The sequence below is a fragment of the Asterias amurensis genome, chromosome 20, assembly GCF_032118995.1.
Source record: "Asterias amurensis chromosome 20, ASM3211899v1".
In the NCBI taxonomy this organism is placed as follows: domain Eukaryota; kingdom Metazoa; phylum Echinodermata; class Asteroidea; order Forcipulatida; family Asteriidae; genus Asterias; species Asterias amurensis.
In genome coordinates, this window is record NC_092667.1 from 3,391,476 (window position 1) to 3,409,197 (window position 17,722).

The 17,722-nt window shown below is 38.9% G+C and overlaps 1 protein-coding gene across 1 annotated transcript; it reads right to left on the bottom strand.

The window, feature by feature from the left end:
- Positions 1–1,114: 1,114 nt before the first annotated feature.
- On the bottom strand, positions 1,115–17,145 carry LOC139952206 (cholesterol 24-hydroxylase-like). The gene is made up of 13 exons (XM_071951259.1): positions 16,657–17,145; positions 16,027–16,107; positions 8,080–8,161; positions 7,161–7,321; positions 6,620–6,758; positions 5,752–5,865; positions 4,796–5,027; positions 4,535–4,607; positions 4,025–4,109; positions 3,318–3,428; positions 2,657–2,748; positions 1,725–1,791; positions 1,115–1,473 (listed from the first exon to the last, which is right to left on the bottom strand). The coding sequence occupies exons 1-13, from the start codon at positions 16,824–16,826 to the stop codon at positions 1,330–1,332; spliced, it is 1,551 nt and encodes a 516-aa protein (XP_071807360.1). The 5' UTR covers positions 16,827–17,145; the 3' UTR covers positions 1,115–1,329.
- Between the last annotated feature and the right edge of the window lie 577 nt (positions 17,146–17,722).

Consider the following 17,722-nt stretch of genomic DNA (forward strand, 5'->3'; position numbering starts at 1 on the left):
ATGAAATGAAATTTTATAAAAATTCACCAAAAAAGCTTTAAAAAAATATTTTTAAGTACATACAATTGTCATCTTACTTCAATTAAAAAAAGACAATTTGTCATCACACCTATAAATAGGTCCGACAATGTTACCTTTTCACCTGATTCAAAAACTTTGTGAAGAATCTGTTCGATGCGCGTGGGTTGTGTACACGCGCGCGTTTAGATTACGCGCCGTACTTAGATTACGCGCTGTTACTATAGCTATGAACAGCGCTCCGCGTGAAAATCTTGCCCGCCCGACACGCGCAAGCCAGCTTGTTATATACAGCTCCAGCTGGTCATTATCAAAGGTTTAAACACCCCAACGTGACGCGCTCTCCACCAATAGGAGTAGAGAAACTGTCTGGGGTATTTATGAATCAGTGTTTAAGTCAGGTACTTTTCAGTCAGGTACCAAACACTGCCGAGTCAGGGGTGGCCTTGTAGAACTGGAGCTTGAGTGCCAAGTAATCTGAAATCCAAGTACCGAGTCCAACAGCAAAGTACTAAGTTCATGTACTCAGATTTTTTAGTATGAGTAAAAGTAAGAGTACTTTTAGAATAGAATACAGCAAAATGAGGTATAAAAACAATTTCTAGATACAAAAACTAATGCTTGTTAGGGTAAGTTTTAAACATGAATACATCATAGATAACTTCAAATTTACTTTTTCCAGAGCTATATTCCTATATTACTTGAATTGATGCATTGTAAGAACACGGAAAGGAATGCTGTTGTTTTTCTTCAAATCAGAATCCAAATACATTTTCAGTTGAGTATTGATTTACATAATTTAAGAAGATTATTTTTTGGTCAAGTATTGGAATATGGACCTTGAATAGAAGTATTTTGCAATCTGGGTATAAATATGAGTAGCAAGTACGTGTACATGTACCATCAAAATGGTACTATAGTAGTTCTCGAGTACAAGTTCCAATTATGACTTCAAGTACCATCAAAATGGTACTAGTAGTACTCACATATCAGTTCCAAATAAGAGTACAAGTACTTCAAAATGGTAACAGAGTAGTACTCGAGTACAAGTTCAAAGTATGACTACAAGTACCATCAAAATGGTACTAGTGTAGTGCTCCAGTATGAGTAACAAGTATGAGTACATGTACGATCAAAATGGTACTAGAGTAGTACTCCAATATCAGTGTTAAGTACGTGTGCTACAATACTGTTGTTTCAGATGATTTAACATACTGTTGCATGGTTCCTCTAACACTTTTTTTTGTCATTAAATTGTTCAGCATATCTTAGAAGTAGCTACATGAATTTCAGCAAAGATACCAAATTGACTTACGCCTTAGTGGGCTTAAGGGTAACCCGACACCCATCCTTTGGGCGTAAAGTACCCAGGGTTTCCATCAGAAGTGACTGATCAGGATCCAGTGTCAACTCGTAGTTGGAAAGGAATTTGCAAAGAAGCACTTTAGCTTCGATCTGGTTGGGAAAGCAACAGAGAGAATTAGAGAACATGGCTGAAATAAATAACTCAAATAACAAATCTGACAATGAAACAATATCGTATTGCGTCTGTCTTTTTTTCTCAAATGGAAGTCGCCCATCACAAGGTATAAAAGGCAAAGGTGAAGTTAAAAATTCCTACCAAATGTTTACACCAATGATAACCAAATTGTACAAAAGCCATTGCAAACTTATCCTACTGACATAGTTAAATCTCAAAGTCTTACCATTGCAAAATTCTTGCCGATGCAAATTCTTGGCCCAAGAGAAAACGGTAAATAGGAGAACAGCGTGCTGAAATAGATTGATAATGAAGGATGTATAAAAGATTGCTTACTTTTGTGTTTAACAAATAAAAGCTTTGGTCACGACGGAACATCAGACGCAATTAAGTGCCTTGCTTAAAGCCATTATACACTTCCGGTAAACAGTATTGTCCAAGTCCCACACTTCGTGTATCACAAGTTATATATAAAATAACAATCCTGTGGAAATTTAGGCTCAATCGGACATCGGAGTCGGGAGAAAATAACGGGAAAACCCACTCCTGTTTTCGCGCGTTTCGCCGTGTCATGACATGTGTTTATTACAAATCCGTAATTCTCGTTAACGAGAATTTATATTGTTTTACCGTTTTCTCAAAAAGTAAAGCATTTCATGGACTAATATTTCAAGAGAAGTCTTTCACCATTACCTTCTGTAAACCCTGTAAATTATTTGTAAATCTGTGAACTTTTTTTTTTTTTTCTGAACCGAAAGGGTCCAATGGCTTTAAGGACACTGGTATCCAAAACCCTCAATAATAATAATAACAAATTCTTATATAGCGCATTTCACAACCATATCAATGCGCTTTACATTAGTGCCATGGTCATTTGGCCAATAACATCCCTTTAATCTTTCTCAGCTCCCTGAGGAGTATACAGCCCTGAGCTGCCGTGGCGTTCCAGTAGCTTTTTTCATACACAATAAAAACCTCTACCCTCGCAGGTACCCATTTATACCCCTGGGTGAAGAGAAGCAATTATAGTAAAGTATCTTCCTCAAGGACACAAGTGTCACAACTGGCATTCGAACCCACACTCCGGTGACTTAACCACCAGAACCTGAATTCGATGCTCTTAACCACTCGGCCACGACACTCAATTCATCCACTTACTGTTCATCTTGGTTGTTGGTGAAACGATCCGGGTCAAATTGCAAAGGATCCTTGAAGTGTTTTTCCATACGGCTCAGAGCATAAAAGGATACCTGTCAAAACAATTGGTAAACTTTTGTCAATGTTTAGAATTTATTATTATTAATGGTTAATTTAATCTGAATAACAAACAACCAAAAGGTTGTCAACATTCAAATTTGCCCGTGAAATACGCTTGACATAAGCTAAAAATGTGCTGCTTCAGCAAGCGCCGATTCTTTGTTTACAGTAAGCAGAGCCATGAAATTTGGCCCAGGGGTGGATTTCACAAAGGTAGTCCTAACTTAGGACTAGTCCTAGGCAATGCTTAGAGATAGGACCAGTCCTAAGTTAGGATGAGTTACTGGTCCTAACTTAGGACCGGTCCTATCTCTTAGCATTGCCTAGGACTAGTCCTAAGTTAGGACTACCTTTGTGAAGTCCTAGGCAATGCTAAGAGATAGGACCAGTCCTAAGTTAGGATGAGTTACTGGTCCTAACTTAGGACCGGTCCTATCTCTTAGCATTGCATAGGACTAGTCCTAAGTTAGGACTACCTTTGTGAAATCCATCCCAGGGCCGTTAATCCACCAAGGCAATTCATGGTGCACACAATCAATAAGACTTCCCTTGTATTACTTACCACACAGCTTGTCTGAGCTGGTATCCTGTATCCATTGATGTAGCACTCCTCAGATGTCGAACGAACAGTTCCTCCCGCAGGTGGAAACAAACGCAGTGACTCTTTCAGGAACTGCACAAAAATCACAGCAGCCAAATTATTTTTTCTTGTTAAGATTATAAGAAACAGCTGCAGTGATGAAAAAACACTTTGTTTTTGTTTTTCAAATATCCTTTGTATGCAATTCATTGCTGCAAACATTTCTTAGGTTTCTCCATTTAGGTTTAAGTGAGACATGTGTGACCTAGTCAAGGAAATATAAATATTCTGCTTCACTGCCTTCAACAGGTCATACCATATTGCAGGCTGGCCTAGTATATCTATCATTCAAAACCAGTGTGGATGATATTAAATAGTCACAGAGTAGGAAGGTTGACTTTGAACTGTGTAGATGCATGATACCATTTTATGGGCTGGCATAGTTTATCTATCATTCAAAACCACAGTGGATGATATTAAATAGTCACAGAGTAGGAAGGTTGACTTTGAACTGTGTAGATGCATTTACCCCGTGATACCATTTTAAAGGCTAGCATAGATTATCTATCATTCAAAACCAGTGTGGATGATCTATGATCAGACAGTAAAGGGTTAAAGAACATCTGAAGCAAACAAAAAAACCAGCGATTTGGACCATAACAAAGTTGTGACTCAAAAAAGTAACCTACTGCTGCCATGTACTGTAGCTTGGGTAGATCTTCAAAGTCTACTGTAGTTTTATCTCCCATGACACTCTCCACCTCATTTTTCAATCTGTGTCAATCAGGAAGAAAAAAAAGTAGGATTTGAAATCTTGAATGACGGTGAAAATAAAATATTAGGTTATGCTTCTGCGTTTAATGGTTAAATGGAACTTGTGACTATCGTTTAAAGGCACTGGACACAATTGGTAATTCCTCAAAATAATTGTTAGCATAAAAACTTACTTGATAACGAGCAATGGAGAGCTGTTGATTGTATAAAACATTTGGAGAAATGGGTCTCTCTCTTTCTGAGAAAGACGTAATTTCTCATTCAAATAATATTAGACTTATATTAGACTTCAGGCCTTTTAGGCATCTGAAAGCACACAAATAATAATATGCATCAAGGGTGTTTTTTTTCTTCATTATTCTCTTGCAAATTCGATGGCCAATGGAGTCCAAAGGTGTCCAGTGTCTTTTAAGAGCAAGACTAACCTGTACAAGATCTCTGGATGAAGACCAAGTTGCAACAAAGCGCAGGCAAGAAGGTTAGCCGTCGTCTCCTGGCCTACAAAATCAACAAAAACAATCAATCAATCAAATAAATCAATCAATCAAGTCAATCAATCAAAAAATATCCCAATAAATAAATAAGTCAAAAAAAAAATAATAAAAAATTAATAAAGTTGATCTTGTTTTCATCTATTTGCCCCAAGCAAAAAAGCGAAATAAGAAATTAACAAACAAAGAAACTACCTCCTATGAAGAAAGTAACAAAGTCATCCACCATGTTCTGGATCTTATAATGTTGATGAGTGAGTCCTTCGGTAGCGTTGATGATGTAAGATAAGATATCAGTGGGTACTTCTTCCTCCTTCTCTATCGCTGCCAGACGCTCCTTAATAGTCTTCACGGCAAGGCCTCGAATGAGACGGCAGGCTTGGCGTACTTTATTACGATGTTCTCTTGCCGCCTTGAATGGGTTCCACTGCAGTGAATCAAAATAGTTAGGTCAGAGTTCAAAGGAGACTGTCAGGCCTATACCACGGTAACAAAATGTGAAGTTTTATTGGTCGAGAACAAATCACGTGATGTGATACAAAGATGTGTATTACAGTGGCTTAGGCCGGCACTACGCATGACGCACAGTGTTACATGAGATTAGTTAACCGGTATACATTACCTTGATCGTCGTCCCCACCATTGGTTTATTTCCAGCGCTTTGTATAATTACTAACAGCCCAGATTTGAGGGAACAGAATTGTATCTTATTTGAACCACTGTTTGTATGCTTATTTAACTATGCCTACTCCATCGTAAAAATGTTTGAGGACGACAACAGATTGCCTCCTTAGAAGAGGAATTTATGTTACCATAATATAACAAAACAATTGTTGCCAATGTGACGGGGTCCATGAGTTTTGTACACCCTCGTGTGCCATTAACCCCCTCGGGTGTACAAAACACAATGGACCCAGTCACAGCATGCAACAATTGTATAATGTTCAACGTCAAACCTGTTGATTGCAGATTTAGGCCCTATCTGAATAAGTAGGTACAGCTCTGGCTACGACTGATGCTAAGGATATACTTTTCTTTACACACGATCACATGGTAATGTAGCCGTAGTCGAAGCCGTAGCTATCAATTCGGTCAAAGGTCAAAAAAAAAAAAGATAGCTCTTTTAACAAAGAGATTCTTTCATTCTATACCTTTATGAAGGGTTGTTTATTTTTCATTTGCAGTGCACCTAATGTTGCTGTCACAGCCTCGATGAAAGGCGACACTCCTTCTCCCATGATATCTAGCTCACAACTAAACGCCACCTAAACACCAAAAGAAAAACCACAGATTTATGCAAATTCTTTCCAGCATTCAAATCCAACAATAACTATGATTGTATTGTTGTACCATCTTTTAAAAAATAATACCTTTCTAGTCCGACTCATTCACTATCGATTTACTCTTTCTCCCTCTGTTTTTTCCTTTAAGTTTATCTTTTGTGTTTCCAGCGTGTTGTTGTTCACTCATCCCCTTCCCTTCCCCCTTGTGCATTCTTCATGGTTAATCCCTTGCTTTTTCTATGAAATCATTGTTTTCCTATTTTTTGATTTTCGTTATGCAAGTTGCAAGACACACAAGGCCTGAAGGCCACTTCAAGGTGTGGGCTACAAATCAACTATTTTTCAAGGGGCCGTTGCCACCTACTCCTAGGGCTGAAACAGGGTTACCCCTTTTACAGTCCATACGGATGTAGGCTTGGGTATCATCGATTCGAAGCCTGGCTGGTAGAGCAGAAAGCACTACCTCTCCAACTTTTTGAAGCAATCAGGGTCCAAGTCTGCTAATCAAAAACACCAGAGCTTGAATCCGGTGCTCTTTACTGCTAGGCCACGATAAGTCTCTCTCTCTTCCGCTTCTTTCCATTTGACTGCTTCTTTTATCCCCCATTCACAATTTGCAATAGGTTTGCGAGAAAGTTTGATTCAGAGTTCTAGATATTTTTGGCCGGGGAACCCAAGGGACTTCTTGCGGCTGGCAAGTCTTTTTTTGAAATTTGGAAGGGGTTGCATTTATCACCTTGGCGATGACATCCAGTGTGACCTTGTAAAGCTCATTCAGCATGGTGACTTTGGTGAGCCCATCTGCTTTCGGATGCAATCTCTTTATCATCAAGTCAGCGCTGTCATTAAACTGAGTCATCGACTGCTTCAGATACCTAAACGAGAAGTTGAAACAAGGAATAAACCCACAAGGGAAACTGACCCAGATATCACAGACGAGCGATCAAGTGCACTTGTTAACTTGTACTGATCAGCAGAGACTCGGTGGGTTCGAGTCCTGGGCCCAATTTCATAGAACTGCTTTTAAAAGCACAAAAAGTAGCTGATCACACCAAAATTATGCATAAGGTTAACAGCCAAACTACCATTACAGTAGTATCCTGCCCATTTCTGCTTAGCAGAAAATTGTTGAGCAATATTTTCTACTTAAGCAGCTCTATGAAATTGGGCCCTGGTCTTGGCGCTCGTAGTCCTTAAGCAAGGCACTTAACTTTTTTTGGATTCAGTGAAACATCTGAAACTACAAAACCAGAAGAGATTCTCGGCTAAGGCCCTACCTTCTGTGGAATCCCGGATCAACAATCCCTCGTCTCACGGCCCAGATACTGTGATCCATCTCGGTCACGAGGCCATGTCCCATAAAGTCTGTTCCATAGAGCTTAGCAACATCATTGTAGGTCATTGGATCCTTGGGGTGCTTTGATGCAACTAACAACTCCTGGAAAAAGTGACAATAAAAAGAGACGAATCTTGCAGTGATTTTGTCGAAAGATGTCATATACCTAGGCTTTGAATTTCGCTTGTGACGGGGAACGGCAATTTTACTCTTGTTACGGGCATCTTTATGAGGATAATGTCACCCAGATGGCCAATCGATCTGAAACTTCTACAGGTTTGTCAGTTTGTGTATGGTGGATTAGGCCACTAAACAATTTTTTTGATCGTCCCCACCCGACAGTTCAAAACCCCCGACCCCATTTTTTTATTTTTATTTTTCAATCATAAAAAACATGTTTGGATATCTCTTTATACTTTTACTGCCCAGATTTTTCAGCTGATATTTTTTTCAAAATGTACAGGTTTGAACAGATGTTTAAAGAAGGTTTTTATTCATGTTGGCAAAGCAAAACAATTCTTCAAATATTTACTTGGGCTACACTGTTCTTAGCTGCATGAAAAAGTTTACAGAAAATGTCATTTAGGAGTTAAATTTGTTACTGATTTATTACTTGGAATGTCAACAAAACTTAAAAAAAACAAAAAACTTCCCTCCCTCCCCCATCCCCTTAAAAAAGGATGATCAACAATTGTTTTTTTTATGTGGCCTTACATAAAGTGCTTACATTGCCATCAACCGTTTTATTAGCAACAACCAATTCTGTAATGTTCATTTAACTTCACTTTGTGGTTATTTTTTGCCAAAATGCAACCAATATCTGTGAATCTTTATTAGAAAGATTAAAGAACGTGTATTACTTTCACAGCTTCTGGTGAGCAGGCAAGTAGAACTGGGCGAGTAAAGAAAAACAAAATACAGATTGGTCCATGCTCCATGCACCTACAATAAAGCAAAATAAATCTTGGGATTTAATTACATATCAAAATGTTTTAAATAAATACTTCAGTTGTGACATAAAGCCGGTATACACAAAAGGCTAAGCAAAAGAAAAAGCAAAGCACATCTTGTGCAACAAGGAGAATACATGATGATCTTCACAGGGGAAGTTCTCAAAAAAACAGATTTATAGTTACTGTATTTTCATGATTTATTAGGTGTTCGGGCCAACAGCCCGGAACACCTCATATTTTTGTTCGTTTTTTTAGGTGTTCGGGCAACAGCCCGAACAACTCTTTGATTTTGTTCGCTTTTTTTTCTTTTCTTTTTTTTCTTATTCTTCTCGCTGTCGATTGTCCGCAAGAAAAAGCATAGATGCGAAGCTTGCATTAAAGGAACACGTTGCCTTGGATCGGTTGAGTTGGTCACTCAAAAGCGTTTGAAACCATTTGTTATGAAATATATATGGTTAGAAAGATGTTTTAAAAGTAGAATATAATGATCCACACAAGTATCACTCAAAATTGCACGGTTTTCTTTTTACGTCGCAAACTATCACGGTCGGCCATTTATGGGAGTCAAAATTTTGACTCCCATAAATGGCCGACCGTGTTATTGGACCAGGTAAAAAGCAAACCATGCAATTTTGAGGCATATTTGTGTAGATCATTGTATTCTACTTTTACATCATCTTTCTAACCATATGCATTTTATAACAAACGATCACAAAACGCTTTTCAAAGACCAACTCGACCACTCCCAGGCAATGTGTTCCTTTAAGTTGAAACTTTGCACACAGGTAGACAATAACCAGTAGATGATGCAAAATGTGTTACGTCACGATGACGTCATCAGTTGACGAGATACACTAATTCAAAGTTTATTATTTCAAAAAATCATAACTTTAGATCTACATAAGGGATTTTTACAATCACTACATCATCGGAAAGGGCATTAAAAACTCCGTAAACGCCTCACAGACATGACCCCATTTTGATTTTGTCTTCCGGCTCAAAATCGAGGTTGAAAATTTCAAGATTCATGTATAAAGAACTACAAAATTCCCCCATTGATTGCGCGTAAAGATTTTACGATTAAATGTACACGTACTTTGTCACCACGTGTAAGCATTCGGTGCATTGCGGTCACCACGTGTAAGTATGCGGTGCATTGAGGAGCATAGTCACGCTCTGCACCACGTTTTGATCGTTTTAGTCTGCGTTTGAGGCGTTCTCAACATAATGTCAGTTTTCTTCAAAAGTAATTAATTAGTTTTATCTACGACCATACTGCGTTGATAACACCGGTTCTCGTCCGGTCACTGAGGATAAGCAAAATCGGGCCCAGTCAGTATTTCGATGGGAGACCACGTGGCGACCAAAATTTGTACCGTTTATTTTTGTATTTAATTTTTTTTTTCTCCTATAAATAGCCTCGTTTTTAGTCTGTTTTCAAGGAGTTTTCAACAAACATTTCCCTTCCGGTTAGTTAGTCTCTTCTCCAGTCGTCATTATTCATAAGTTCCTATGTCCTCAACCACAAAAGCTATTTTGACAATCTATACATCATATGAAAGGGCTATACGTACAGAGTCTATTTTCAAGGTGTTTTTAACAAACATTTCCCTTCCGGTTAGTTAGTCTCTTCTCTAGTCGTGATTATTCATCAGTTCCGATTTCCTCAACCACAAAAGCTATTTTAACAATCTACACATCATATGAAAGGGCTTTACATACTTCACAAAAATGGATATGTTGGTGACCTTCTCTTGACCTTTTGACCTTTCTAAACCGGAAGTGCATGTAAAATGCTTTGAAAAGGCCTATTTTCATGGGTTTTTCCTTTGATAATTGTCCACCAGGGTGTATTTTTGTACTCCCGGAAGCCGAACACCTTGTTTTTGTTATGACAAAAACTTAAGTCTAGTGTATTTTTAAGTTTGTTCGGCCAACTCAAAAATACCTTGTCCGCTAACAAAAGCACCTTTCCCAAACCCGTATGAACTTGAAACTTCACACATAGATAGGTATTTATTAGGAGAGGAAACCGTTTAAGTTACGTCATGATGACGTCAACCGTTCTTGAATGATGGTCATTTAAAGTTTTTTTATTAATATAAAATCATAACTTCTGGACTACACAGGGGATTCTTACAATCAATACATCATCGGAATCATCATTCAAAACTCCGTAAACGCCTCGCAGACATAATCCCATTTTGACCTTGTCTTACGGTTCAAAAGTAAGCATTTGTATATTTTCTTGGCCTAAGTGTTTATGCCCAACGCAGCATACCCCTCGCGACTATAGCTTGTTCAGACTTGTTTACACATTATACGCCAGTGCCATGTGCGTGCACATGGCGTGATTTTCCATTGATAAGTTTTGACAGGCAAAAGGTCACCTACGGAGCTCCAGGAGTGCCATCCAACATATTGAGTTACCGACATACGTTATCTCATCAAGACGACTTATTTCGTGGAACCAGTTACTAACCGACATATTATTTTGCTAAGTCGACTTATTCAAAATTATCAGTTGACTTAACAACATAATTTATCTCACCAAGTCGACTTAGATAAAATGTTAAGTCAACTTACTGACATAATTTATCTCACCAAGTCGACTTACAGTTTACTTATACACAGCCTGCACACGTTGCAAATTGAGATTGCGAGTTAGGGCCCGCGTGATCGCTAATAATGTGGGGCGTTTTTTGTGCCTGGGATGCAGAAGAACAACCACAATCTAAGACTTGAATCAAGTCTACACCTCGTCCAACTCCGATTGTATTAGTCAATTCAGGCATCCTCTTCAATTTTATTTTATGTAACAAGCAAATTTATTAATTTACTGATTTTATTTAAAAAAGGTTAATGGCTGTTAGCAAACTGCGTCCAACTAACACTACATGGTGTACATGTACTTGCAAAATAGGTTTTGACCCTACTAAATAACTACGTGAGAAGATTGAGACAATAAATCATGAATTCAGTTCAAACGGATAAAAGTTTGTTTTCGTCATATTATTCATCAAACTATAAGCCTTTACACAATTAAAATCTTCACAACAAAATGTATGTATGGAAAGTACCAGACAGCACGTAGAGCCGAGTTGAAAAGTGACAATACCAAAGTGCAACCATGAGCCGTGAAGTTACATTCTTACATGATGGTTGTCAAAAGGATAAAAAGGTTGTTGTCGCCGCAACCAAATCTATTCAAACAAACTGAATCTTTTCAAACAAACAAAACCTTCTAAAGAATATCCATGCATAGATTTGCCAGGTGCATAACATTATGTCCCAGCCAGCACTGTGATTTATGTGTGTGTTTTACTAGTTTCCTCACTCCCCAACCAAAGTGACTACAATACGTCTCTATTGAATAACAAAGGTATATTTTGACATGGTTTTTATTTTCAGCTTTTCCATAGATCCTGTTTTTTATGACTCCCAAAAATGGCCGACCGTGTTAGTTTGCAAAGTAAAAGGAAAACCACGCAATTTCGAGGCAAATTTGTGTGGATCATTTTATTCTACTTTTACAACATCTTTCCAACCATTATGTATTTTATAACAAACGGTTACAAACGTTTTTTATAGGCCAACTCGTCCGATCCAAGGCAACGTGTTTCTTTAACGCATGTTATTTACATAAAATAAGAAAATACTGGAACCCAAAACCGGGCTAAGCACATACTAATTATGTATCGTTTGGAACCTCCTTAACATCTCCTGCCCTAGTGGTGCCCGATCCAAGGCGTCAAACATGACTTAAAGCCATTGGACCCTTTCGGTTAACAGTATTGCCCAAGGCCCACACTTCGTGTATCACAACTTCTATAACAAACCTGTGAAAATTTAGGCTCAATCGTCATCGGAGTCGGGAGAATTAATAACGGGAAAACCCACCCTCGTATCCGCGCGTTTCGCAGTGTCATGACATGTGTTTAAAATAAATCCGTAATTCTTTTGACGCAGAGGTGTTCGGTCCAAGTTGTCAAACATAATGATAATGAAGTAAATTTAATCACAAACAATGGAACCCCCATGAGCGGGCTAAGCACGGGCTAATCATACTAATATTCTGGTAGCACCATGTAATGCTTTACAAGGTGCTGTGGCGCAATTTCGCTGCCGATCGGACCGGGAACACTGGGGCGAAATCCTTTTCTTTTCGATAAGTACACTGGGTTTCTTTTATGCGTTACATAACACATGGGACCAACGGCTTTACGCCCCATCCGAAGGACGAAGCAATGGTTAAGTGACATCATAATGTTGTAAAGTTAAGAAAACTCCTTAACATCTTTTGACCCAGAGGTGCTCGGTCCAAGTTGTCAAACATAATGATAATGATGTAAGTTTAATCACAAACAATGGAACCCCCATGAGCGGGCTAAGCACGGGCTAATTATACTAATATTTTGTAACCGTTGGAACCTACTTTATATCTTTGCCTGGTCAAACATCATTTAAAGGGGCATTACAGTATTACATTTAGTTTTAGCCCGCAAACGTAAAGTTAAAAAGCAATATAAAGACTAGGAAATAGAGTGCTCTCATAGTGGTGCACAAGGTTTGATACACACACATCTCAACGCGAGTTCAGGCTGTTAAGTCAACTCCTTAGTTTCTGTAAGTCGACTTGGGGAGATAAATTATGGCAGTTAGTCGACTGATCATTTAATCTAAGTCGACTTGGTGAGATGGATTATGTCAGTAAGTCGATCTACTTGAATCAAGTCTACACCTCGTCCAACTCCCAAGTCTACACCTCGTCCAACTCCGATTGTATTAGTCAATTCAGGCATCCTCTTCAATTTTATTTTATGTAACAAGCAAAATTATTAATTTACTGATTTTATTTTTAAAAGGTTAATGGCTGTTAGCAAACTGCGTCCAACTAACATAACATGGTGTACATGTACTTGCAAAATAGTGTTACTGGCCTCACGTTTTGACCCTACTAAGCAGCTACGTGAGAAGAATGAGACAATAAATCATGAATTCAGTTCAAAAGGATAAAAGTTTGTTTTCGTCATATTATTCATCAAACTATAAGCCTTTACCCAATTAAAGTCTTCACAACAAAATGTATGTATGGAAGGTACCAGACAGCACGTAGAGCCGAGTTGAAAAGTGACAATACCAAAGTGCAACCATCAAGCTTTTAGCCAGGATTTGAAAATAGGGTGTCCAAATTTGACTTGATTGAAAAACAGGGCGTCCAAATTTTTGGGGAAAATTTTCAGCTATCATGTAGCCAGGTACATGACATGTACCACAGAGCTATTGTATCTACTTTGTGCTCAACTCAACGTATGCTTTGGGTAGTCAACCCTGTACAGACAAATTTCTTTTCCACTGTCTTTTGTTTTTTGGGAGGACTCTTCTAGATCTTGTGTTCTTTTACCTTTTTTTAGATAGGCATGGTACAGACTGATGTTGGTCACTGTCACTGGAATCGACATCAGTTGGGCCACTTGGCTTGTCTCTTGGTTCGAATCAGGGAAGTCAAACTCGCAATGGGAGTGGGATGAGCTGTTATTTTTCCCTGAGGGTCCCGGTTGTTGCATGGGGTCAGGAAAATCACTGCTAGAACAGTCACTCGGGTCACTCGACACTGGATCGGGTGACTTTCTGGCAAGATGTTGGAAGATATTTGTGATTTTCCTGTCCCCATGATGAAGTAGGCTACAACCATTCATATGACAAAATAAATTGTGTGTGAAATGAAAACCTCGGGTGTCTGACGTGAAATTTGATACCCTTGCCGGCAAACAATGAATGGTCGACAGTATAAGATAGATTGGTTGTACATTGTATCTTGCAGAAACATGCAGCTGGCAGATAGTACCAATTTGGATATTTCTTTCGTTTAGCTTACAATAGGCCTACCTGATATTGAGTCTGATGCAATTTAAATGTTTGTTTTTTCAATGGCCAGATACAAGGTTAAGTAAGCTTGAGCATATTTCTTTTAGTTATTCCACGCTATATCATCAAAATAGTATAATTTATATTTTTAGCCGAAACTTCTGGCATCTATACAACGCTCAATTTCAATGCATTTACAGAAGTACAAATCGGGGTATGGATCTGTGGGGTGTACTGTCTACCCATGGTGTGAACATGGGCCTTTCAATTACACCATAGAGTTCTATTAAACACACATAAAGTGTCTTTTTAAAGTGTCGACTGCACATGACTGTTCTTACATGTGTGCATATTTAGCTAGATCCCGCCCATTTCATTCTAGCTAACCAATAAGCATCCATAATGCACATGGGGGTGACCTTTCATTCATAAAACGGTTGTGGATGGGTTGTGGTTTGTATAATATGATCCCATCGTGGTCTGCAGTTCGGCGGCGAGGCGGCGCACAAGGGGAGGTAAAATGATACATTGTGTTACTTCTGCAGTGTCTGTGGGAGACCGCCTGGGCGCTAGAGTTTTTTGATGTTTGTTTTTTCAAAGAAACCCTGGTATTTCAGGATCAATTGTGGAATCTTGCATTGTTTCTGGGACTTAATATTTTTTTTAAACAGCCCTTTGTGGTTGCAAGACGTCTCAATTAGGGAAGACATCAAGATACTTCATCAAAACCATGATTTGCCGACAATTGGATTAATCGCCAAAGGTTAACAGAGCGTCTTCATCAAGGACGTCCGACAGTTTTTCGCCGGGGCGTCCAAAAATGAAATAGGGTGTCCAAAAGACGCCCGGACGCATTGCTGGCTAAAAGCTTGGCAACCATCAGCCGTGAAGTTATATTATATATGATGGTTGTCAAAAGGATAAAAAGGTTGTTGTCGCCCTTGTATCACAACTTCTATATCAAATAACAAACCTGTGAAAATTTAGCGTGGAGAATTAATAACGGGAAAACCCACCCTCGTATTCGCGCGTTTCGCCGTGTCATGACATGTGTTTAAAATAAATCCGTAATTCTTTTGACCCAGAGGTGCTCGGTCCAAGTTGTCAAACATAAAGATAATGAAGTAAATTTAATCACAAACAATGGAACCCCCATGAGCGGGCTAAGCACGGGCTAATCATACTAATATTCTGGTAGCACCATGTAATGCTTTACAAGGTGCTGTGGCGCAATTTTGCTGCCGATCGGACCGGGAACACCGGGGCGAAATCCTTCTCTTTTCGATAAGTACACTGGGTTTCTTTTATATGCGTTACATAACACATGGGACCAACGGCTTTACGCCCCATCCGAAGGACGAAGCAATGGTTAAGTGACATCATAATGTTGTAAAGTTAAGAAAACTCCTAAACATCTTTTGACCCAGAGGTGCTCGGTCCAAGTTGTCAAACATAATGATAATGATGTCAGTTTAATCACAAACAATGGAACCCCCATGAGCGGGCTAAGCACGGGCTAATCATACTAATATTTTGTAACCGTTGGAACCTACTTTATATCTTTGCCTGGTCAAACATCATTTAAAGGGGCATTACAGTATTACATTTAGTTTTAGCCCGCAAACGTAAAGTTAAAAAGCAATATAAAGACTAGGAAATAGAGTGCTCTCATAGTGGTGCACAAGGTTTGATACACACACATCTCAACGCGTGTTCAGGCTGTTAAGTCAACTTCTTAGTTTCTGTAAGTCGACTTGGTGAGATAGTTGTAAATAGTTGCGTTAAATAATAAGTTTACACTTGGCGCCTCATAAGGGAACTGGTTCCTTTAATTGTTAGTTGTTCGAGCAACGACCCTTTTGATGCTAAATTACCATAATACACATCACGAAAAAAAATCTTTGCATTTTTAACAAAACTTATTTCATTGACTCTTGTGTTTGTTTCTACAAACACTAAATTCTAGTTTAATTAGTTTTTGTTTACCATTGCTGGAAGAGGTCTCCAACAATCTTCTCACCAGACTTCAGCTGATCCTGAAAGTTTTTAATGTGTCCACTGTAGAAGCTAAAATGTGGAAAAGATCACAACATTACACTACATTTTTAGCCCAAGTTGGAATCGCCCGTTGCATACAAAGTGACAAAGTCAGGGTATATTGACATACAGTTTATGTTCTTGTACAATTGCGAACAAATTAATACCATTTGGTATTAATTTGTTCGCAGTTTTATTCATATTTTCAATTACCTTAGTTAAGAAAGCCGAACTTTAATCACATATTTACTAAGTCCTGAACTACCAGCTTGATTGGTTGAGAAATGGTGATTTTTATCGTAAGATTGTATAGGTAGACACTAAACTAATGAAAATAGGTTTTTTTTGGTAATGGTAGCCCCAGTTTGTTGTGTAGAAATTTCTTCTGATGCTGAGAGTGAGAACCCCCTCTTTCATTTTCATTTTAACTTCCTTCTTTCATTTTAACTTCCCCCCCCCCCATGTTCGTTTACCGTTTTTAGGACCACACACAAACCGAGAAACACCAACAAAGGCCTTCATAGTACCGGCAAATCCACTACATAAGAAAACCTGAATTAAATCATAATTTATACTTACTCTCCTAACTTCGGTCCAGGTATGTGACGATACTTCTGGTGTACTCTGTGCGTGTACAGAGTCCAAAACGTAATCAATAGTAGAACTACTCCAACAACACTGGCCAGAAAACCACCCAAAACATACACCATGTACACGCCGTACGTGGGCATTAACTCTGCATTCTCCATCTTTGACTCCAAGAAGGCACAACTAATATCGCATTTGGGCTAAAATAATATCTCAGAACCCCCCAAAAAGAAAATGCAACTTTTATTGACACTAACTTCTGAACATTCTCCCTCGAAAGGCAATTGAAGCTTCAAGTGTGAACATTTTCAAGGGACATGTGGATAAATTCCTAAAGAACGTCGGGGGGCATAAGCTTATCTAAGCTGTCTGCCCCAGTAACCAGAACCACCGTCTCCTCCCCAGTTGTGTGATGGCGTCGGTGGATTCAAGTAAGTTCAAGTAAGTTCAACTTTACTTTCTTCTTCAAGGGGTGATCGATGTCTATGCAAATTTGTTGTCAGGTGACATAGCAAGTGCCCCACACAAACCAATTACTTAGAATGCGTTAATATAATGCAGATATAGTACATCCAGAGTTTGGGTACAAGACTATTTTTACTCGACTTGCCAAAGTCGGTGGCCGACTTTCAGGACTTGCCGGTGTCGCACGCAATTATGTCCTCTATGCAATACTATCCGGAGGACATTATTACATATGCAATAATGTCTGCCGGGCGGTTTTGCATACGCAATCATGTCCGCCCGGACCCTGCTGCATTGTGTGTGGTGGTTTGCACCACCGCGGTTAACACTGTAATAAGGACTGCTTAGCTAGTTTAATAATCTTTTGGCCGAATGCCGATTTTGGTTTGTTCTTGTCGCATGCTTGGAAGTTTTGCATGGGGGCCCACTGGTGATACATAGGGAAAATGTAGATACATAGTAATCTTGCAGTACAACCATGTGTAAATCTCTTTTGTGAGATTTCAAAGGGTATTTACAAATAGCTGTACCTGCAAGTTTATTCACAGTTCAATAAGCCACACAGGCTTTGAAAAGGGTTGGCCCACTCCCT

Bases quoted from the DNA above. Each gene is read 5' to 3' on its own strand.
- LOC139952206 (XM_071951259.1), bottom strand. From the start codon at position 16,826: ATGGAGAATGCAGAGTTAATGCCCACGTACGGCGTGTACATGGTGTAT. The intron at 16,108-16,656 runs GTAAGTATAAAT...TCCACATTTTAG, and splicing joins CCTGGACCGAAGTTAGGAGA to CTTCTACAGTGGACACATTA. The intron at 6,759-7,160 runs GTAGGGCCTTAG...CTTCTCGTTTAG, and splicing joins GATCCGGGATTCCACAGAAG to GTATCTGAAGCAGTCGATGA.